Source organism: Ceratotherium simum, chromosome 16, assembly GCF_057802395.1.
Source record: "Ceratotherium simum simum isolate JZ-2026a chromosome 16, ASM5780239v1, whole genome shotgun sequence".
Lineage (NCBI taxonomy): Eukaryota > Metazoa > Chordata > Mammalia > Perissodactyla > Rhinocerotidae > Ceratotherium > Ceratotherium simum.
Genome location: NC_141915.1, coordinates 10997910 through 11018510, shown reverse-complemented (window position 1 = coordinate 11018510; position 20601 = coordinate 10997910). Strand labels below are relative to the sequence as shown.

The 20601-nt window shown below is 56.3% G+C and overlaps 3 protein-coding genes across 12 annotated transcripts; 1 reads left to right on the top strand and 2 right to left on the bottom strand.

Moving 5' to 3' along the window:
- Nucleotides 1-248: 248 nt before the first annotated feature.
- On the top strand, nucleotides 249-7727 carry TNK1 (tyrosine kinase non receptor 1). 6 transcript variants are annotated; one of them, XM_087440504.1, is made up of 14 exons: nucleotides 249-313; nucleotides 842-897; nucleotides 2038-2202; nucleotides 2356-2426; nucleotides 2551-2742; nucleotides 2875-3030; nucleotides 3124-3407; nucleotides 3658-3931; nucleotides 5118-5212; nucleotides 5554-5718; nucleotides 5945-6024; nucleotides 6387-6688; nucleotides 6772-6867; nucleotides 6952-7726. In XM_087440504.1, exons 3-14 carry the CDS (start codon nucleotides 2040-2042, stop codon nucleotides 7063-7065), a joined length of 1992 nt encoding a protein of 663 aa, XP_087296630.1. In that variant the 5' UTR covers nucleotides 249-313; nucleotides 842-897; nucleotides 2038-2039; the 3' UTR covers nucleotides 7066-7726. The 6 variants fall into 6 exon arrangements, with proteins under 6 accessions (XP_087296630.1, XP_087296629.1, XP_087296631.1 ...); XM_087440503.1 differs by having other exon boundaries at nucleotides 2023-2202; XM_087440505.1 differs by lacking the exon at nucleotides 249-313 and having other exon boundaries at nucleotides 361-897.
- On the bottom strand, nucleotides 7707-13191 carry PLSCR3 (phospholipid scramblase 3). Of its 5 annotated transcripts, none has more exons than XM_014789576.2 (8): nucleotides 12275-13189; nucleotides 11885-12062; nucleotides 11364-11599; nucleotides 11223-11265; nucleotides 10962-11119; nucleotides 10455-10616; nucleotides 8630-8791; nucleotides 7707-8436 (listed from the first exon to the last, which is right to left on the bottom strand). In XM_014789576.2, exons 2-8 carry the CDS (start codon nucleotides 11889-11891, stop codon nucleotides 8380-8382), a joined length of 825 nt encoding a protein of 274 aa, XP_014645062.1. In that variant the 5' UTR covers nucleotides 11892-12062; nucleotides 12275-13189; the 3' UTR covers nucleotides 7707-8379. The 5 variants fall into 5 exon arrangements, with proteins under 5 accessions (XP_014645062.1, XP_004433204.1, XP_014645061.1 ...); XM_004433147.3 differs by having other exon boundaries at nucleotides 10899-11119; nucleotides 11885-12066; nucleotides 12275-13185; XM_014789575.2 differs by having other exon boundaries at nucleotides 10899-11119; nucleotides 12275-13185.
- A 5375-nt stretch (nucleotides 13192-18566) lies between these two features.
- On the bottom strand, nucleotides 18567-19666 carry TMEM256 (transmembrane protein 256). The gene is made up of 4 exons (XM_004433145.3): nucleotides 19534-19666; nucleotides 19203-19234; nucleotides 18900-18980; nucleotides 18567-18802 (listed from the first exon to the last, which is right to left on the bottom strand). The coding sequence occupies exons 1-4, from the start codon at nucleotides 19616-19618 to the stop codon at nucleotides 18659-18661; spliced, it is 342 nt and encodes a 113-aa protein (XP_004433202.1). The 5' UTR covers nucleotides 19619-19666; the 3' UTR covers nucleotides 18567-18658.
- Nucleotides 19667-20601: the final 935 nt, after the last annotated feature.

Below are 20601 nucleotides of genomic sequence, written 5' to 3'. Positions count from 1 at the left end.
TGGAAGGAGGGTGTGAAGATGGAAAGAGGGTGTGAAGGGAGGTGAGCAAAGGACAGAGGAAGGGAGGCTTCTCAGGGTCCGGCCTGGCGAGGAAGCGGCCCGCCAGCCGCCCTCGCAGCCCTCACCTGTGCCACCAGGGCACTGGGGGCGCGGTGCGGCCGCAGGTCCCGCCCCCGCGGCCTGGTCCCGCCCTCCCCGGGATTTAGCGCTGGCAGCCGGGGCGGCTCCCGGCCGCCGCTTCCGCCTTCGCCAGGTGAGGGTCCGGGGAAGCAGGGGCGCGCCGCGCTGGCTGGTGGAGCAGCCGTCGCTGGGGGTACGTCCGCGGGTGCGGAACCTGCCCGCCGCCGCTCCGCTCCCCTCCCCGGCTCGCCCCTCCGCGGCCGCGTTTCCTCCTGGCCCCTCTCCTGTGCTTTCACCCTCTCACCTTGCGAGCGGTCCCAGCTCTCCCGGGTCCTGGGCTTTCTCCTCCGCCGCCCCGGCTCGCGCCCAGTTCCTCAGCCCACGTCCGGGTGTCCATCTGGGCCCAGCCTCGGGGCCTCCGCTACCTCCCGGCTTAACTGAAGTGCGGGGAGGGAGGGGTACAGGTGTGTGTAAGGGAGAGTGTTTGCGCAGGCGGCCATCAACCCGAGCACCCAGAGCCTTATTTAATACAGACTGGTGGAGGTGCCTTGACGCCAAATTAGATTGAGTGACTCAGAGCAGGGCTCTGTACCAGGAGCTGGGCTCAGGTGGGTGTGGAAGGGACTGTGCACCTGGCAGCCTAGGTGGCTCTGAAGGCCGTCCTTGAGTTGAGCGCGGCCCGCACGTAGCTGCCCATCGGGAATGACCGATTTGATTTCAGATGTTGCTGCCCTGGGCGTCTCTGGGCTGATGCAGCAGTGTGCCTGCCTAACTCAGGTATGTGTGGACGCTGTACCGTGATGTCATGTGTGTTGTGTGTGTTTATGTGGACCTTGATGTCTCAGACGTGTGGGGCGGTGTGTCTTGGAGGCAGTGAACTGCCATGTCTCAAGTACTTGTATGTGAGAGGGTATGTGGCAGTAATCCTGGGTGTTCTATGGCAGCATGCTGGAACGTCTCAGATTTGAGAGGACATGTATCTGGGTGTCTCAGGCATCTTTTGCAGCATATCTGTAGGTCTGAGTGTGTGTGTGTGTGTGTGTGTGTGTGTGTAGCAGTGTTTCTGGGTGTGGGAGGCAATGTATCTTCGTGTGTTTGTGTGTGTGTACCTGCATGTCTGAGATAGGGTGTGGTTAGCGTATCTCGGCATCTCTGGTGTGTATGTGGTAGGTCAAAATGTCTCGTGTACATAAGGTGTCTCAGATATATGTAAGTGCATGTGTGCAATGGTGTACCTCAGGTCTAAAAGGGCAGTGGATCTGGGTGTCCTAGGGGTACAGAGGCAGTGTGCCATAATATCTCAAGAGTGAGCAGGGCAACACACCTGAAGTCTGCACAGTGCTAAAATCTTAGGTGTGAGGGCCCAGGCCCGTGGCACGGTGGTTGAGTTCGCACTCTCAGCTTCGGTGGCCCGGGGATCGCAGGTTCGGATCCCAGGTACGGACCTACGCACCGCTTATCAAGCCATGCTATGGCAGGCGTCCCACACATAAAGTGGAGGAAGATGGGCACGGATGTGAGCCCAGGGCCGATCTTCCTCAGCAAAAAGAGGAGGATTGGCAACAGATGTTAGCTCAGGGCTAATCTTCCTCGCTAAATAAATAAGTAAATAGATAAATAACCAAATAAAAAATAAAATAAAATAAAATCTCAGGTGTGAGGAGGGCAGGTTTGTCAGTGGTGAGGGGGTAGAGTACCTAGGTCTCGAGTATGGGGAGCATTCTTCCCAGGGTCTGTGTGTGTGAGAGGCAGGATTCCTGGCTGTCTCTGATGTGTCCCTCCCTCTGTACCTGAGTGTTTCTGACGGGTGGAGGGTGGAGGTGGCGACCACATCTCTGGTGTCTGAGTGTCTCAGGTGCCTACCCTGGGCCATGTGTCTGGAGGAGAGTGTGTCATCCTTAGGAGTTCCTTCTCTAGACATGCTCCCTGAGGTGGGCTCCGTGTGGCTGCTGCGGCTGCTCCGGGACATCCAGCTGGCCCAATTTTACCGACCCATCCTTGAGGAGCTTAATGTTACTCGGCCAGAACACTTTGACTTTGTGAGACCTGAGGACCTGGATGGCATTGGCATGGGCCGGCCTGGTGAGGGACCCCTGCCCCGAGGCCCTGGTCTCTCCTTCTCCAGCCTGTTAGTTGCCCCCACCCCTCCTCCCACCAGCCCTCTTCTTGCCTGTGTCCCTTGCATCCTGCCCCCACCCCCCACCCCCCCAGCTGTCTGATTCTGGCCTCCCCCAGCTCAGCGCAGACTGGCTGAAGCTCTGAAGAAGCACCGTTCAGGGCTCAAGTCTAAAAACTGGGTCTACAAGGTGTGTGTTTTAGGGCAGGGATGGGAGGCTTAAAGGGCCAGCTTAGGCCCGGGAATGGGATGGGCTGAGTGGCAGGGAAGGGTGTGCAGGGTTCTGCACATCTGATTTCCCACCCCTGTTTCAGATCCTTGGGGGTTTTGCCCCTGAGCAGAAGGAGACCATCCCACTCTCAGACAACACTTCGTCCCTCCCTGAGCCAGAGGGAGGGCTCAAGTGTCTGATCCCAGACGGTGCTGTGTGCAGAGGGGAGCTGCTGGGCTCCGGCTGCTTTGGTGTGGTGCACCGAGGGCTGTGGACACTGCCCAGTGGCCAGAGCGTGAGTGTCCAGGGAGCCTACTGCATTCTGGGTACCCAGGCCAGCTGCCCCTCTGTTCCAAGTGCCCTCTCTGCTCTAGCTCTGGCATAGCGGCACCCTAGGGTGCCTGATGGTGTTTCCCTCCGCCCCCAGATCCCAGTGGCTGTCAAGTCCCTGCGGGTGGGTCCAGAAGGCCCCATGGGCACAGAGCTGGGGGACTTCCTTCGAGAGGTGTCCGTCATGATGAACTTGGAGCACCCACACGTGCTGCGCCTGCACGGCCTCGTCCTGGGCCAGCCTCTGCAGATGGTAAGCAGCCCTGGAACTAGTGTGTGACAGGAGGGTGGGCAACGAGTATCCTGTGGGGCCGGACCACTGCTCAGGCGGCGCTGTGCTCCGCAGGTGATGGAGCTGGCGCCACTGGGCTCCCTGCACGCACGCCTGACCGCCCCAGCCCCTATGCCCCTGCTGCCAGTGGCCCTGCTCTGCCTCTTCCTGCGGCAGTTGGCGGGGGCCATGGCGTACCTGGGGGCCCGCGGGCTGGTGCACCGAGACCTCGCTACGCGCAACCTGCTGCTGGCTTCACCGCGAATAATCAAGGTGGCCGACTTCGGGCTGGTGCGGCCGCTGAGTGGTGCCCGTGGCCGCTACGTCATGGGCGGACCCCGGCCCATCCCCTATGCCTGGTGAGGGGCGGGGCCGGGCGGGTGGTCTGGCTTGGAGCCCCGGAAAGACAGAGCGGATCTGGAGGGCACTAGCTAAGGGGAAGTGCAGAGGGGACTGGTCCTCCAAGGGAGGCTGGATAGTCGTTGGGTCTAGAAGGGCTTGGAAAAGAGGACTTAATGAGGACGACGGGAGTGCCAAGGGGGCGTGCTCAGTGGAAGGTGGGAGCTCCCGGGGGCACGTATCTGGCCCCCTTCAGCTCTACTTCCACAGGTGTGCTCCAGAGAGCCTGCGCCAGGGGGCCTTCTCTTCTGCCTCGGATGTGTGGATGTTTGGGGTGACGCTGTGGGAGATGTTCTCTGGGGGTGAGGAGCCCTGGGCCGGGGTCCCGCCATACCTCATCCTGCAGAAGCTGGAGAAGGACCGAGCCCGGCTGCCTAGGCCTCCCCTCTGTTCCAGGGCCCTCTACGCGCTCGCCTTGCGCTGCTGGGCCCTCCACCCTGCTGACCGGCCTAGCTTTTCCCACCTGGAGGGGCTGCTCCAAGAGGTGGGAACCCCTGCCTCCCAGATTCACTCAGTATCTCTTCCCTCCATTCTCTGTCCCAGGGACAAGACTAACAAAGACTCCTGGGCTGGAGTCTGGGACCTGGCTCTGAACAAAAGAGGTTCAGTCCCTACCTGCAGGGAGCTCAGAGCCCTGGGGAGGCAGCTTGGGGGCTACAAAGATGCAGGCTGAAGGGCTTGGGGCTGGGGCTGGGCTGGAGAAGGGGAGCACAGAGCAGAGAGCAGTAGGTTGCAGTGGGTGTCTGACAGGCAGAGGAAAAGAAGTTCAGCATGGGAGGGGGAACACAAGTAACTAAAGCGGCAGAGGTGCCAGGGGCTGTGCCATGGGGGGATTTGTAAGGCATGATAAATAACCAGAGCTAACATACAGAGCACTCAACCTGTGTAAGATACTGTACTAAGTGCTTTACATGCATCCTTATGCTGTTTACTCATTGAATCCTCACAACCCACCAAGGTCATTATCATCTCGATTTTACAGATGGGGCGGTTAAGGCACTGACAGTTTAAGTGACTTGCCTAAAGTCACACAGTAGGTGGAGGAGTTGGGATTTGAACCAGTGACTCTGACTTCAGAGCTGTTCCCTAAATCACCATACTCTACTGTTAAAGGAGCTTATTTAGTCTTTACTCTGAGGGCACCTGGGAGCCATGGAAGGGTTTTGAGCAAGGGAGTTACCAGCCAGCTTTACATGTTGTATCACTCTGGCTTGGTGCAAGAATGGATTAGAGGGATGATATTGAAGATGGGCAGACCAGGTAGGTGGCAATGGCTGTGAAGCAGAAGTGAGATGAAGATGTCTGGATGAAAGTCGAGGCAGTGGGGCTGGAGAGAAATGGAAAACTTCCAGAGGTGCTTGGGAGGCAGATCTGATGGGCCTGGGTGTGGAGTAAAAGCAGTATATAAGATGACTCTCCCCTTGGTCACCCTAGGTAGAGACAGGGGCCCCCTTTGTTGCTCCCTGACCCCTGGGCTGTGCCCAGCTTGGCATGGAATCCAGGTCTGCCTCCCCCTACTGAATTACAATTGGGGGACAGGGATAGAGGACATACCTGTTAGGGGTTTGATTGGTGGGTGCATAAACAGGAGTCTCCTTTCTTCCCTGCCCCCATGTTACCCTTCTGACTCAGGCCGCAAGCCCAGCCATCCATTCCTCCTGTCCCTACAGGCCTGGCCTCCTGAGGGACGTTGTGTGAGGGATGTCACAGAGCCAGGCGCCCTGAGAATGGAGCCTGGGGACTCCATCACTGTCATCGAGGGCAGGTGAGGGCCCCATGCCTCCCACCCATCCCCAGGAGAAGGATTTCCTCCCAACCTTCCCGGCCCTGGTCCCATCTCTGCTTCTCCCCAGCTCCTTGAACCCTGATCCTCTGCCTCATTTCCTCCTCTCCCCATTGGGCCCCGAGAGCTCCACCACAGTGCTGGCCTCCCCGCTGGAGCCACCATGGGACCATAGAGCCCTTTTGTGTTAGGGAGAAAAAGGCTTCCCTTCCTCCAGGCAGATGCAGCTCCATGGCCCACAGCTTGTGAGCTGAAAGTGGGCCAAAGCCCAGTCCCCACTCCCGGCCCCACCCCGTCCCCTTCACCAGCGCCTCTTCCCACAGCCCCGACTCTGCAACATGGAAGGGCCAGAACGGTCGCACATTCAAAGTGGGCAGCTTCCCAGCCTCAGCAGTGATGCTGGCAGATGTGGGGGGCTCGCCAGCCACCCGTCCAGTCCACAGAGGCTCCCCTGCCCGGGGAGAGCGACACCAGGGAAACACAGACGGGTGAGGACTTGAAAGAGTAGGGGGCAGAGCTAGACTCGGGGAACCAACCAAGTTCAGCAATTTCTCCGGAAGGGAAGTTTGGGGAGCGGGCCAGGGTGAAGGTGGACTTGCCTCCCAGCTGGAGCTTCCACTCTGGGTGGGGGCCCCACATAGTTTCTTTGGGAGGGGACATTGATCTGTGCGTTGGGGGTGTGTGTGGAGAATGAAGTGGAATACTCTCCAACAGGGACAGGGCGAAGGCAAAGCTTCGGGATCCACCTCGAGCCCGGGGCCAGAGAAGGAACGTGCCCCTGCAGGCGACGAAAGGTGGGTGTGGAGGTGGGACAGGGCCTCCAGGGTCTCAGAGGAGATCAAGAACCACCCTCCAGTTCTGCACCCTGCTCTGAATCCATGCCTTTGCATATATGATTTCCTTCCCCCACATTCTGCCTGTTGCATCCTAGCTGTGCTCTGAGATCTGCCCTCCCCACGAACAGCGTCTCCCCACTGCAGCCCCTGCACTCTCAGCTCTTTGGGTCCTCAGCTGTCTAGGCCTGGGTGTCCGTTCTGTACACCTGTCTTACTGTCCCACCTAACACAAGGACCACCCTGAGGACAGCTCAGACAGAAAACAGAAAGAAGGCAGCATCTGGGCTTCCTCTCAGGTCATTTTTTTCTCAACTGTGCAGGCATTTCCAAGAGTCTGGAATCGGTTCTGTCCCTGGGCCCCCGCCCCACTGGGGGTGGTGCAAGCCCCCCTGAACTTCGACATGCCAGAGCTGTGCCCCAGGGACCTCCAGGCCTGCCACCCCGCCCTCCCTTTGCCTCAAGCTCTTCTTCTCAGCCCAGCCAGTCCCCCAGGGAGCGGCCTCCCTGGCCCAAAAGAGAACCCCCACACAGTCACCCCATGGGAGCGCCAGGAGCCAGCAAAGCTACTGCCCCCTCTGGAGGCCTCTCGCCTGACTCCGAGTTGCAGAGGAGGATTATGGAGGTGAGGTCTCCCTGAAGTGGCCTGGTGTCCAGAAGGGGCTACAGGCTGGGGTAGGGGCCCAAGCGAGGCTTTGTTCCCCACAGATGGAGCTGAGCGTGCATGGAGTCACCCACCAGGAGTGCCAGGCAGCACTGAGGGCCACTGGGGGAGATGTGGTTTCTGCCATCCGGAACCTCAAGGTAAAACCAGACTCTCCTCTCGGGTTCCCGCCTCTCCTGCCGCTGCCCTCTGGCAGTCAGCTGCCTGCCCTCCTGCCTCCACAGGTGGACCAGCTCTTCCACCTGAGTAGCCGATCCAGAGCCGACTGCCGGCGCATCCTCGAGCACTACCAGTGGGACCTCTCAGCTGCCAGTCGCTATGTCCTGGCCCGGCCCTGAGCTCTACTCCCTTGGGCATGGACATCAGCATGACCCAGGGCCTGGCCACTTGGGACCAAGCAGAACCAGAACAAAGTCCTGTCGGAGCAGACTTTCCCACCAGGGGACATCTTGCTGTAGGCGGCACAGGAGGAGCCCAGGGCCAGGCACTGACAAGTGTCTCCTCCTACCCTGCCCCTTGGCCTCTGAGGGCTCAAGCTCCCTTGGCCGGGTCATAGAAGGATCTTATCTACCCTGCCCACCACATTCCCAACCAAGAGGAAGACTCGGAGGAACAGAGCTGCTACACATCATACCCACAGGAAACTTCTACTTGCTACAGAGAGTGATCCAGTGGCCATACTGGACCATGGGAACAGCCATCCTGAACTGCCGTCAGCTGCCACACTGCACTTTGGGAGCAGCTATCTTGGATGATGGAAGCCTTACTGACTTGGGGCACATGGCCCAAACTGCCTTGGCTTGGTCCGGGGCCATCATGGGTGATGAAAGTTGCTCTCTTGGACTCAAAGACACTTGGTCCTGGCAGCATGGATTATGAGATGGGCCAGCACCCCCCAGCCCAGCTGTCATATTTCCCTTTGTTTCTTTCTACACCAAATCTTTTTTCTACCCTCTCCCATTACATACGTTTTCCAGTGTCCAAAAAGTTACAAAGTTTATATGAATATAACATACAAAGATGCAGCTTCCTTCCTAGGGCAAGGGAAGGAAGGGGTTAAATAAGGCACAGGAAGTTGCAGGAAGCACCAGCTATGGGTAGGGCCCAAGGGGGAGAGGAGGCTGGCACTGGGGTCTAGGCCCTACAACTGTTGGTGGGGAGGTAAGGATCCCCTCAGAGTGCCATGGTCTGAGGCTGAACCGATTGGCCAAGCTGATGCAGGGGAAGGATGGCCACGTCTGTCATCTTTGGTGCTGCTTACCCTTCCCCACCCCAGCCCTGCCATAAAACCCCAGAGCCCTGGATTCCAAAGGCCTTGTCTGGAGCTGAGGTCCTAGAAGGGGCTGGGAGGAGGTGGCTAGAAAAAGTTTGAAAGCTGACATGCCTGTGTGCTGAGGGACTGCCGGAGATAGTGGTGGGAGGGAGCAGGGGAAGGGCTCTCATACATACCCTTCTGTGGGAGCCACAGGTGATAGAAGCCAGGGGAGTAGGGTAGGGATGAGGCACCATGGCCCCGCAGCCTCTCAGGCATCCCTGTCTCTCCTCTAGTGTACATGGAGGAAAGGTGCTGCCTCTGAGAAGGGGCCAGGCCAGGGCAGGCGACCATCTTGAATTCTGGTTGAGGTGATGGTCTCCTCACCCTGAGACAGCCTCTAACTGGTGACGGCAGAGGGCCCAGCGCTTCCTCGCTTCTCGAAGAACATGTAGTCCTGAGGGGAGGGCACTGTCAACAAGTGATCTGGCGGGGCCAGCCTGGCTCAGCTATCACAACCGAGGTCTGGAAGCACATCCCCCCATAAAGTCTGTCCCTAACCCTCTCCTAGCAGGAGGCCAGGAAGTGCACGAAGGCTCAGCGAGAGCAAAGGAGTAGCAGGAGGGCAGGGGCGGGGGTGGCCAACTCACAATGAGGAATGTGGCTCCCAGCAGCACAGCCTTCACCCTCACGTCCAGATCCAGCGGGAACTGTAGGCCGAAGTCATCTGCATCCGTGAGGGCTTCTCGGAGCAGCCCCCCCCACTGCTTGCTGATGCGGCCCACACTGCGGGATTCATCCCGAGTCTTCACCTGTCGAGAGAGGAGGGAGAAAGGGAGGACCCAACTGGGGAGGATGCGACCGATCTCAACCTGCCTCCAGTCTCACTCCCACAGTCACCATGTAAGAACTATGCAGGCTCTACACTTAGTGAATCCTCCCAGCAGCCATGTGACATCTGGGGAAACTGAGGCACCCTAAGTCACACTCCCAGTACAGAGTAAAAATCAGGATTCAAACTCAGCTATGTTGCTCTTGAAAGGCCATACATCACAACTGAACATCAGGGCTGGGAGAAATGGAAGCGCAACATCGTCTGATCTCCTTAGTGTATGGCTGGTTGCTAGGTTTGTTTTGTTACCAAAGTCCTTGCCACCTACAGTTGGTGCCGTTTGTGCCCTGCACAAAGTAGCTTGGCCAAGAGGGCAAGGGAGGCTGCTAAACTCCTGGCTGCACTCCACCAGCCAACCAGGCTCCTAGAAGGCTGTGTCTGCCAAAAGGGGTGGCTTTCCTCTGATCAGCAAAGTAGGGAGGGCCCTGTCTTGTCTAGAATTGCATGCAAGCCTCATGTAGAGGGGCTTCAAGCCCATCTGTTGGGGGGAAGATGCAGCAGTAAGTGGCCTCTGAAGACCACAATTTCCACTGGCCTCTCTGGGCTCAGCAGCAACAGGCCCTGCCGATGTGGGTGGTAATTCACAGTGACTCCCTGGTCCTTTTCCTATGCTCATTCTCCAGTGGCTAGAACTAGAGTGATATCCTTCTGTGTCCTTCCCACCCCCTACCCGCACTGTCCTACAGCTCTGGGCACTTCCTGCAGGCCAGTCTCAGGCTGGATAGGGCCTCTCCCAGGCAGCCCTGCGGTCCCAAGAGTACAGCCTCAAACATGGCCCATTCATAATTATGTAGAAGGGAGACTGGCCCTATGAGAACTCCACAGTCTACATATTCCCATCTAGAGGTCACCCAGTTATCTTTCCCAACCAGTTCCCATCACAGAATCTTTCCCCAGCTACCAAGGTGACGCATTTTTAAAAGTAACCTTAGGTAGGCTACCTCATCAGAAGCCTTGGAAAGTCTACAGGATTATACCTGTTGTTTCTCCTTTATCTGCACAGGTAATTATCCCTTAAAGAGTCTGTAAAGTGACTTTGTCTTCTAGAAAGGAAGGTGCTTCCCAGGCCTCACCCTGAAACGGTCACCACTTGGGTTCTCCAGGCTCCAGGATGGTGATTGGAACGCACGGTCAGAAGGGTATCACCTGGATTCCAGGTTGGAGGGGCCATTTGGACTTCTAGATTGGCAGGGCAAGCCACAGGATGTTAACAAGTTAAATGAGTGCTTGCTCCAGGGCCTGGGCTCACACACTCCTGCACAGCAGCCACAAGGGTCCAGCCCATGACAGACTCAAGAATCATCCTCTACTCTAAATCTGGGCTGGCCTTAGAGTTTTTCCCCCTCAAGACAGGCCTGCAGGTAACAATCAGCAATGGTCCTTAAGATGAAACCCTTTTTGCCGTGTTTTTGTAAGACCATGGGGCCATCATGTTTCTGAATGGAGGCAAACTGGAAGTGTGGTGGGAGTCACAGTGGATTGGGATTGATGAGCTCAGGGTCTTGACCTTAGTGTTGGCCATCCTGCCTCATGGATCATCTTTATGGAGGTCCCAGAAACCTCCCCTTATGCCTGATACGTACCTCAAAGTTAGTGTCTGTGCCACAGCCACAGGTCCAGCAGGGCCCCACCACTCTCAGGATGGTCTTTCGATCGGCATCCTGGATGGAGAACTTGGGGAGGAAGGGATGCCAGGTCTGTAGCACATGGCCAATGGTGGTGCCAGGTGGAGCCTGTACTTCCATCTGGAGTGGGAGGCAGTCAGGGTCACTGCTGAGCCAGGGCATCCTGGCCCAAGCTCTCACCAGTCCAGCTCTACCACCTATCTCCCCTCACAAGGCCTCCCATCCCCTTCACTAGACCACCTGTCATCCCCCTCACTAGACCTCTCATCCCACCTGCCCACTCCCACCAGAGCAACGCCTCATCCCAGGCCTCATCCCTCGTCCTGCCCCACAATTGGCCCGCCCCATTAAGGCCTGCCCCCCTACCCAAGTCACTCCCAGGCTCTATCCCTCCCCGCCCACCTCCTGGAGACCACACGGGCAGCAGCTGCAGCCACAGCGGAGGGGGCGGAGCAGGCGCAGCACCTCTCGGTCCCCGGGGTCCACCAGGCGGACACGCAGTGGCCGGCCAGCACCACAGCACAGACGGGCGCAGCAGTTGCTCTCCTCAGCCGCCTGACCCAGGGGCTGTCCGGCCCCCGAGCGCAGTTCATACCGGTTACTTGTCTCCCAGCCTAGGAGCGCTGCCAAGGGGTGATACGCTGAGGCTCAGGCACCGGCGCCTGCCCAAAAGCCCACTATCTCTGCCCCCATCACGAGGCCCAACCTACTCCTCCTTCCACTCACTTTCCACTCGCTCAGCCTTCTGATGAATCAAGATCTGATCAATCTGGAAAGAGAGTAGGGGCCGCCCCGCCGTCAGCTGGCCGGCTTGGACGTCCGGTCCCCTTCCCGTCACTCCTCCCTCCTTCCCTCCCTCCCACTCACCTGCACCAGGAATTCGAGGCCAGAAGGCACCCCTGGCAGTGGCAAGAAGGGGACAGCAGGCCCCGGGGCCCCGGGGCCAGGCGAAGGGAAGAGAGCGAAGCCGGGCGCAGGGGCAGGAGCGTGGGCGGGCACTGGCGCCTGCCCGGGCCCAGGATGCAGCGCCGGCTCCGGGTACCCGGCAGTCACAGGGTAGGGAGGTGGGGGCGAAGGGGCGTAGTCTTTCGGGGGCAAATGGCCTGTGGGGGGACAGGAGTAGATTAGAATAGGACCCGCGGCCTCATCCCCAAACCCCTTAGCCCACGGGCCACGAGGCCACGGGGGAAATGTGGTGGCAAGAGACTGAGAAAGATGGGGAGGGGGAGCAGGGCGGCGGCTCCCCGGGAGGAAGGGAGGCGGCTCCCCGGGAGGAAGGGAGGAGCCCCACTAAGCCAGTCTGAGCACATTCCCAGAGGATGTGTTCGACACCCGGCTCCCAGGTCCGTGGGGGGATAACGGAGACTCTCGGCCTTGCGCCCACTTACCTGCCATGGGGAAGGGGCGAGGGTTCGCGGGATGTCGGTATCCGAGAAGCTTAGTTCTAGAAGTGGAGGCAAGCTCGGAGACAGCCAGACAGACACAGAGACAGACACAAAGACGGACAGGCAAACGCCGAAAGGCAGCTGCGCCCGGCGCCGGCCCAGGGTCTCTTGGGCGGCGCCTCTGACTCGGAGAGAAACCGAAAGTGTCAGCGGGCGGGGCAGGGTACCTGGGACCCTGGATTCCCTCAGGGGCCCCAGAACCGCCCCCTCCCTTTGTTCTCCCATTTTCCGCGGAGTAGGCTGTAGGCAGACGGCAGGACAGATGGACCTGCGGTCAGACCGACGACCCGACCTCGAGGGAGGTCTCCTGACCCTTCTGTGCCCCCCGCTCACCTGAAGCCCCTAGAATAGCCGGGGTGCCCAGCACTCGGCGGCTCTCAGAAGCTAGTGGAGGCGGGCCCAGGACCTGACTCCGCCCCTCGACCCGTCCAGGCCCCGCCTCCCCGGCCTGGGTGGCGCGGCTGCGCAGAAATTATGCCGGCTCTCCCGCGGGGCCGCGGACTCTGGACCACCGGTTCCTTCTGGTTGTCCGCGTTCCCGCCCTTTCCGCTCTCATGTAGAGTCCGAGAAAGGAAGCTCGCCTGGGGAGGGCAGCCGGCTGAGACCTAGCCCTGCGACACCCGTCAGGTCTACGGGCGCAGAGTCCTCAGTCCCCTTTAGTGGGAACGAGGGCCGCTTGCGCGGCCCTGGACCCCAGGCTCCTCCTCCCAAGGGCGGTTCGGGCCTCGCTGACGCAGCGGAACACCCTTCACACTCGTTGGCTTCTAGGACTGGCTCCTGGCTCCCTTTCCACCTCTCTGGGGCTATCTCGCTGTCCCCTCTCCCTGGCGCAGCAGTGACCCACACAGACACCTTGCAATTCCAGTACTTCCTTCAGGCGCCCCCAGCCACGCGGGTGACAGGCCGCCAAACAGAGTCAATAATGAGCGTGCGTGAGGTGAGGCGCGGGGCCAGAGGAGGCAGCGCGGTCAGCAGGAAAGGCTTCCCCCAAGAAGAGTCTCTTCCTCTGGATCCTGAGCAGAGGCATGCAGGCGTGAGGAAGTCCTGCGCCTTGGGGGCCTATAGGCTGAGTGGCAAGAGATGAGTTTAGAGAGGGAGTCCAGCCCACGTGCACAGAGGGCCTTGTGGGAGCTGGGACTTGGCCCCAAGGACAGCAGCTAGCCCACTGAAAGATTTTAAGACCGAGGGAGGTCAGATGTTTTAGAAAAACCATTAAAACTGCAGCGTGGAGAACAATGGAGGCACTCAGGCTGGCTTGTTGGCAGTAGTCGGGGGCGGGGGGGGGGGGGGGGATGGCTGTGGTAGTGCAGACCGACAGCAGAGGCAGATTTTGGAGATATCTAGACAATAATATAGAACTTGTTTGGGGGGTGAGATGTGGAGGTGAGGAGTCCAGGATGACCCTAGGTGCCTGCCTGGTGACCAGGCCGGTGGAGGCGTCACCCATCAAGATGAACATGGGGAGATGCAACTTCGGGGGTTCCTCTGCCTCTATGTTCATGTTCCTCTGGGCTGGTCAGCTGCTCCCACAGCTTCAGTCATCATCTGCTTCAGACCCAAGTGCCTGGTACCCCTTAGTGCCTCAGATTCTACATGACCCAAACCATGGGCCAGCCTCCACGAAAACACATAGACGTACAGAAATTCAGTTATTCAACCAAGATTTAGTGAGCACTTACTGTATGTCAGACAGCATTGAAAGTGATAGGAATATACAGCAGTTAAAAAGAATTGACAAAAATTCCTGATCTCCTTGGGTTTACATTCTAATGGAGAAGAGACTGATAATGTAAACAAAATACATCGGAAGTCAGATGGTGACAAACGCTATGAAGAAAAATAGAACAGGATAGGAGGACAGAGAGTGGTGGGCAAGAGTTGCAATTTTGAAGAGGGTGGACTAGGAAGGCATCATCAGGAAGGTGATAGTTGAGCAAAGACCTAAGGGAAGGTCAAGGATTGAGCCATGCACACTTCTAGGTGAAGAGTGTTTCAGGCAGAGGGAACAACAAGGGCCAAGGCCCCAAAGCAGAAGTGTGCCTTACTTGTTCCATGAACAAAAAGGAGACTGGTGTGGCTGGAATGGAATGGAATGAACGAGGGGGAGGTAAGAGAGGTCACAGGAGGCCAGATCACATACGGCCTTTTAAATCATTGGATTATACTCTGAGTGAAATGGGCAGTGTTGGAGGGTTTGGACAGAGAAGAGACATGAGACTTACATACCAAATCAGTGGTCCTCAACCCTGGCCACAAGTTAGAATCATCTGGGGGTGCTTTAAAAATCCCTCTGCCTGGGCCCCACTTCATATCAATTAAATTAGAATATGTGGGGCAAGGTGCAGACCTAAGAACTTTTTGAAAATTTCCCAGCAGATTTTTTTTTTTTTTGGTGAGGAAGATTGTCCCTGAGCTAACATCTGTGCCAATCTTCCTCTATTTTTTGTATGTGGGATGCTGCCACAGCATGGCTTAATGAATGGTGTGTACGTCCACACCTGGGGATCCAAATCTGTGAACCCTGGGCCAAGAGGCCGAAGTGGAACACACGATCTTAACCACTATGCCACCAGGACGGGGCCCCCAGCAGATTTTAAATTGCAACCAAGGCTGAGGACTACTGTATTAGAAGGGTCTCTCTCTCTCTCAGGCTGCAGTGTCCAGAATAGGCTATAGGTAGGCAAGGGCAGAAGGAAGTTCTTGCAAAGAGCTGGGTGAGATATGATGGTGGCTCAGACCAGGCACCAGAGTGGTAGCAATGGAGGTGGTGAGAAATGGTCAGATTCCGGTTATGTATTTGAACCAAGAGGATTTGATGATGGCTTGGATATAGGATGTGAGGCAAAGGGAAGTCAAAGTTGACTGGGGCTTGTCCCAGGAGACCCTTAACAGTGTGGGCTCCACCCTTACTCTGGTCATTTCCCGCCTGCCCCCTCCGTCCTGAGCTCCAAACACTCCTGTTCTCCCTCTTGACTTGTTACCAGCGTGATCTTGTCCCTTTTTTCTGGTGAACTATTCATGCTGAAACCCAGCAGATGGACGGAAGTGCTACCAGTCCCCAAAGGCAAAACAAGCCCACCTCAGTATCTCCTTGTAACACTCAACATATTGTAACCAATTATTTTTTTAAAGGGTCCGTCTTCACTGCTGAAATCTGAGTTTCTTGGTATGTACAAGAAGGAAAGAACTTAGCTCTGGGAATTGGACAGAAGAGAGACTGAATCACAGCTTACCCACGTCCCAGCTGTATGATATAGAACAAGTTACTTCAACTCTCTTATCTTCACTTCCCACTAACTTGCCGGGCTCTTGAAAAGACTGAATACAATGTGCAGTAATAATAGGGACCAATTATCAAGCAGGCCTTATTTATCTTGGTTCCCCAAGAGTTCAGCCCAAAGCTAAGGTATTAGGGATCACATTACATGGAGGGTGGCCATTCCAGATTCTGGATTCTCCACCTGGAGGTTCTATGTGCCCCAGACATTACCTGAGATGAAGGATGGAAATGCAGCAAGAGCACTGGACTGGGAGGTAGGAGCCTGGGGATCCAGTGCTGGCTCTGCCACTGGCACTTGGGCTACTCTGGAGGTCCCCTCTGAGACCTTATTTCACTCATCTTTAAAATGAAGAAATATTGTGATCCTCTACTAATACACCTCAAATCATGCCTCCTCCCTTGATATAAATGTTTCAGTGGCACTCCATTGCCCTCAGAAGAGAGTCCAACCTCTCAGCACAGGGCCCTCCACCATTTGGCCCCTGCTACCCGCATTGTTGGCTACTGACCCTCTCAAGATCCTCAAGCCAGCCACCAGGAATTCTTTCAGGTCTTGAATACACTAGGCTCTCCCCTGCTTCAGGGCTGCCTCAAAAGCTCTTGCCTTGGTTTGGAACACACCCCTCTCTCTCCTCATCACCTAACTCCTCCGGGTCTCCAGTGAACACCCTTTTACACTGCAGCTGCTACAGGAATCTGGAGCTCAGGAGGGACTGGGGTGGAAGATAGAAATTCTGGATTGAAAAGTATGCAGATTGTAATTAAAGATATGGGGCTGAATGAGATTACCTAAAAATCTTCTCATTTGGAGAAATGGTCTATACTTTTTTGAATGCGCACCTTCAGAAAAATTAAGTATGCACCTAATATACTATACAGATATGCACTTTATAAAACATACACAAAAATAGAACTCAAAAAGGATGAAATTAAAATATGTATACATAGGCGTTCTATTTTTGTGTGTGTGTGAGGAAGATTAGCCCCTGAACTAACATCCAATGCTAGTCCTCCTCTTTTTTGCTGAGGAAGATTGGCCCTGAGCTAACATCCGTGCCCATCTTCCTCTACATTATATGGGACCCCGCCACAGCATGGCTTTACAAGCAGTGGGTTGGTGCGCGCCTGGGATCTGAACCTGCAAACCCTGGGCTGCCAAAGTGGAGCACGCGCACTTAACCGCCACACCACTGGGCTGGCCCCATGTTTTTCTTTTTCATTAAAATTTGGAAGCCATTGATTTAAACTGGGTAGAGGAGAAGCTGGCAAAGCAGCCACAGAGATGGGGAAAACCAGAAGAGTGGTGTCACAGAAGTGACATGATGTGTTTCAAAGACAGTGTGGCCAATTGTGTCAAATGCTGCAGAAAAGCTGAGGAAGATGAGACTGAAAATCATGCACTGGATCTGGCAACCAGGAGGTCATAGTGATTCACAGGATCCCTCCAAGGGCATTTATGGGGAAGAGATGGGATGGAAGACTGATCAGAGTGGGTTGCAGAGTAAACTTGAGTCCAGACCTCTTTCCCGAGCTCAGACACCTTCCTGAGCTCCCCAGCTACCTGCTTGGTGCCTCCACTTGGATGTGTCCTAAGCAACACGTCCAAAACTGATCTTCTAATCTGCCTCCCCCTAATCTGCCCCTCCTTTAGTTTTTCTCATTTGGGTAACAGCACCTCCATTCAACCAAATGCGTAAACCAGAAATCTCTCTCTCATTCGCCCCTTATATCCAATCCATCAGCAAGTCCTATCAGCATTATCTTCAAAATAGTCCTTTCACCACCTCTTGCAGCCTAAAGCAAGCCACCTTCATCATCTGACATCTGGACCTCTTCAGGCCTCCTGATCTCCCTGTTGTATCCTTACCTTCCTCCACTTGGTTCTCCAGATCTTTTAAATGTATAAATCAGATCCTAGCAGCCTCTCACTTTAAACCTTTCAATGACTTACTGTCGCCCTACAAATAAATTCCCAGTGCTTACCACTGCCTGCAAGGCCTGCACTGCATCTGGGACTCCCTACTCACTACATGTCAGCCACACTGGTTTTGCTTTCTCCAACTCACTCAATGTTCTCCTGCCTCAAGGATTTTGAACTGCTCCTTTTCAACCTGTTTTGCTAGCTATTCTTTCTGCCTAGAATACACTTCCTTTCCACTTTGTGCATGGTTAGCTCCAGTTTCAACGGAGGCCTTCCCCTCTAAAGGGGCACCCCCTCCACTGTCCCATTGTTTCACTGCCTCCCTGTTCTTTTCCTTCAAGCACATAACACAACTTACAATGATATATTTGTGTGTTTCGTTGTTTAAGGTTCGTTTCCACTACTAGATGGGCAACTCCACAAGGGAAAGGATGGTGTCTGTCTTGTTCACAGTTGAATTTCCTTGTTATGTGTGTCTGCCTGACCCATGATCAACACTTGATGACTTTATAAACACGGCCCCCTAAATATCTTGCAGTTCTCTACATGCTGTGGGTGCTACTCCAGCCTGCCTCACCACCTTTCCTCACTCCTTTGCTGTCTAACTCAGAAGCGGCCTACATTGAAGACTTGTGTGGCCCCATACTCCTCCCCTCCCCATCTGTCTCTGTTCAGTTTCCTCTGCACAACAGAGCTCTTTTAAGGATCATTTCAAGCACTATGAAGCATCTTCTGACCCCCAATACATGACGTTCTGTCCTTGCTTTGAACTCCAAAGTAGTCTGTAACTAATGGCACTCCTCCTGTCCTGCTTTGCCTTAACCCTGACTTCTAGAGTGACTACTCAATAAACTTGTGGAATGACAGGGCTGAAAACCACCGCCCTACAGTAATCTTCAAATTTAGTGAGTATCAGAACCACAAGATAAGCTTATTAGCAGACAGATTCCACGGGCCAGCCTGGTGGTGCAAGCGGTTAGGTGCGTGCGCTCTGCTGTGGTGGCTCGGGGTTCGCTGGTTCGGGATCCCGGGCGCGCACCAACGCACCGCTTGTCAAGCCATGCTGTGGTGGCGTCCCATATAAAGTGGAGGAAGATGGGCACGGATGTTAGCCCAGGACCAGTCTTCCTCAGCAAAATAAAAGAGGAGGATTGGCAGATGTTAGCTCAGGGCTGATCTTCCTCACACACACAAAAAAGAAAAAGACAGATTCCCAGGCCCCAAAGATGGCTTCAATAAGAACCTGCATTATTTCAAGCATTCTTTATGACTCTGATGCCCAGCAGTTTAAGAACCTCATAACAAGTTAACTTGAAGCGAACAGAATCCCCAGACCCAAGGCTCACTGATTCAGTCTTAGGAAAGGGAGGGAGTTCAGAAGTTGACAATCCCTATCCTGCTTCCTCCAAGAGGTTAGATGAACAAAGACTCCAAAATTCTTTATTTGCCTTACTCTTTTAATCCCCTCCCTGCTCCAACTCTCAAAAAAGTACCCAGAAATTAAACACAAGGAAGCTCAAAGAGCCAAGGCAAGCCAGCCCAAGAGTAACAGGCTCCCTCCCACAGGGGCCAAAGTCTGGGCGCTGGGATCTCCACTCAGAGCCTGGTAGTAAAAGCTGGTGCAGAATAAGGTGGTTCCAGAGGCTAGCAGTAACCCGGCCTGAGGGAGATACAAGGAAGAATACAGGCTAGTAAGAACAGGGCACGATGAGAAGTGGGTGGGGCTTGGTCAGGGTTAGAGAAGGGGGGAAGATTACCCAGAGGGGCTTTCTGCAGTGGGGCACCCCTAACAGGGCCAGGCTGTGTAAGAAGTGGTGTTTGTTGGTCTTGTCAAAGAGCTGTGGAAAAAAGGGAAATGGGGGGACTTCCTAAGCAACGCACGGGCAAAAGTTTGTCCCCCAACTGAAGTCCCAGCTTGCTTCTCGGTCAGACGGAGTTCCCCGCCTCAGGATTCCAGCTCCAAAGACCCGCGCTCCGCCCCTCCCCTAGTTCCCTCAGGGACCTCAGACTTTGTGCCCTCATAGACCCGGAAGTCGGAGAGCCCCAACGCATTACTTCACCTCCTTTCCGTAGGCATCCGGGAACTGGGCGCCTGTGGAAAGGAGAGGAAAAGGTTACCAGCCCTAGCGCCAGCCCTGACCGCCCCCATTCCCGGGGGCACCCAGGTGGACACTGGCGAGAAAGGGCGCCCCCAGGAGGCTTTTGATTCGTGGAAACATACATGGACAGTTGTGGGAACCAAGTGGACCGAGCTGAGGGACTTGAGAAGGTTTAGGGCTCCCCGGGCTGTCTAGTCAATGGGAGCCCCGGCAATTCCCATAAACCCCACCCCTGCACCAGACCCCAAAGGTCGCCCATAGCACAATCCCAACTCCATCCCCAGCCCCTGACCGTGCGCCCCGTAGGAGGCCAAGCCTAAGGCCCCGGCTCCGGACAAAGCACCCAAGCGGCGGAAAGCAGCCCCTGGCCCAGCCATGGCCGTAGTTGGTCACGCGCCCGACGAACACCGCCCAGGCCACCCAACAGGCCAGCCAATCCCGATCTTCCATGCAAATAAGGCCCACAGGTGCCCAATCCGGGCTGTGTTCATTTCAGCGTCCAGGTCCTCACCCGGGTACTGGCGCCTTTGTAAAACCTCTGTTGAGTGGCGAAGACGTCTGGCGGCGGAGAAACCAGAACCAATTAGAAGCGGAGGAGCGGAGCAGTGGGGGGGGGGGGGGGGCGGGACTGCGGGGGGCGGGACTAGAGGATTTGCGTCACGGATTGGCCCACTTTCCAAGTTGATCGCCTCTTCTAACACCGCCCCCCCACCTCCGCCCAATTTCCGAAGATCCCAGTCCCCAAGCAAAGTTCCGCCCCTTTCCCCACAGGCTCCTCCTTTTCAGCTTTAAGCCAGACTCACTCCCCAAAAGAGGCAGCCCCACGGATACCAAAGCCCCACCCATAGCCATTAAACCCCGCCCACTACCCAGATGGCTCCTCCTCCAGGCCCGAAGGCTCCTCCTTCTTCATATGATGCCCCGCCCCCTATATTCACCCCTCCTTCCCCAACCCCCAACCAACCAAGAGAACCCCGAGGGTGGCAGATCTGGGGGGATGTCTCCACCCTTCCCCGGCTCGCTTCGTCCATCCGTCGGTCTATCCACTCCCGCCCCCTTCCACCGTTACCAATCCCCCCACACTCCGGAGGGCGGGCAGGCAGGCGAGTGCGAGCGAGGGGTGTGCGCTGCTCTCTCGGCAGGGGGCGGGGGAGGCGGCCGCGCGGTGACGCGCGGGGCTGCTGCGGCTGCTCCGCCGGCGGATCATCACTCTCGGGCTGGGATGGACGCGGGGCGGGCGGGCCCTGGCGCGCGGAGCCAGGAGTCCGGGCCTCCTGGCTACTGAGCGTACCTCGAAGCCTCCCCCTTACCCCCACTTTCCCTCCTAGGAGCCGTGCCGACCTCCGCCCCGGGGCTCCAG

Bases quoted from the DNA above. Each gene is read 5' to 3' on its own strand.
- TNK1 (XM_087440508.1), top strand. From the start codon at position 1,992: ATGTGTCTGGAGGAGAGTGTGTCATCCTTAGGAGTTCCTTCTCTAGAC. The intron at 2,203-2,355 runs GTGAGGGACCCC...GGCCTCCCCCAG, and splicing joins CATTGGCATGGGCCGGCCTG to CTCAGCGCAGACTGGCTGAA. The intron at 3,408-3,657 runs GTGAGGGGCGGG...CTACTTCCACAG, and splicing joins CGGCCCATCCCCTATGCCTG to GTGTGCTCCAGAGAGCCTGC.
- PLSCR3 (XM_087440511.1), bottom strand. From the start codon at position 12,166: ATGGGAGAACAAAGGGAGGGGGCGGTTCTGGGGCCCCTGAGGGAATCC. The intron at 11,266-11,884 runs GTAAGTGGGCGC...CTCTCTTTCCAG, and splicing joins TCGCCCCTTCCCCATGGCAG to ATTGATCAGATCTTGATTCA. The intron at 10,617-10,898 runs GTGGGCGGGGAG...CTCCCACTCCAG, and splicing joins GCCCGTGTGGTCTCCAGGAG to ATGGAAGTACAGGCTCCACC.
- TMEM256 (XM_004433145.3), bottom strand. From the start codon at position 19,618: ATGGCTGGGCCAGGGGCTGCTTTCCGCCGCTTGGGTGCTTTGTCCGGA. The intron at 18,981-19,202 runs GTGAAGTAATGC...TTTTTTCCACAG, and splicing joins CGGATGCCTACGGAAAGGAG to CTCTTTGACAAGACCAACAA. The intron at 18,803-18,899 runs GTAATCTTCCCC...TATCTCCCTCAG, and splicing joins ACTGCAGAAAGCCCCTCTGG to GCCGGGTTACTGCTAGCCTC.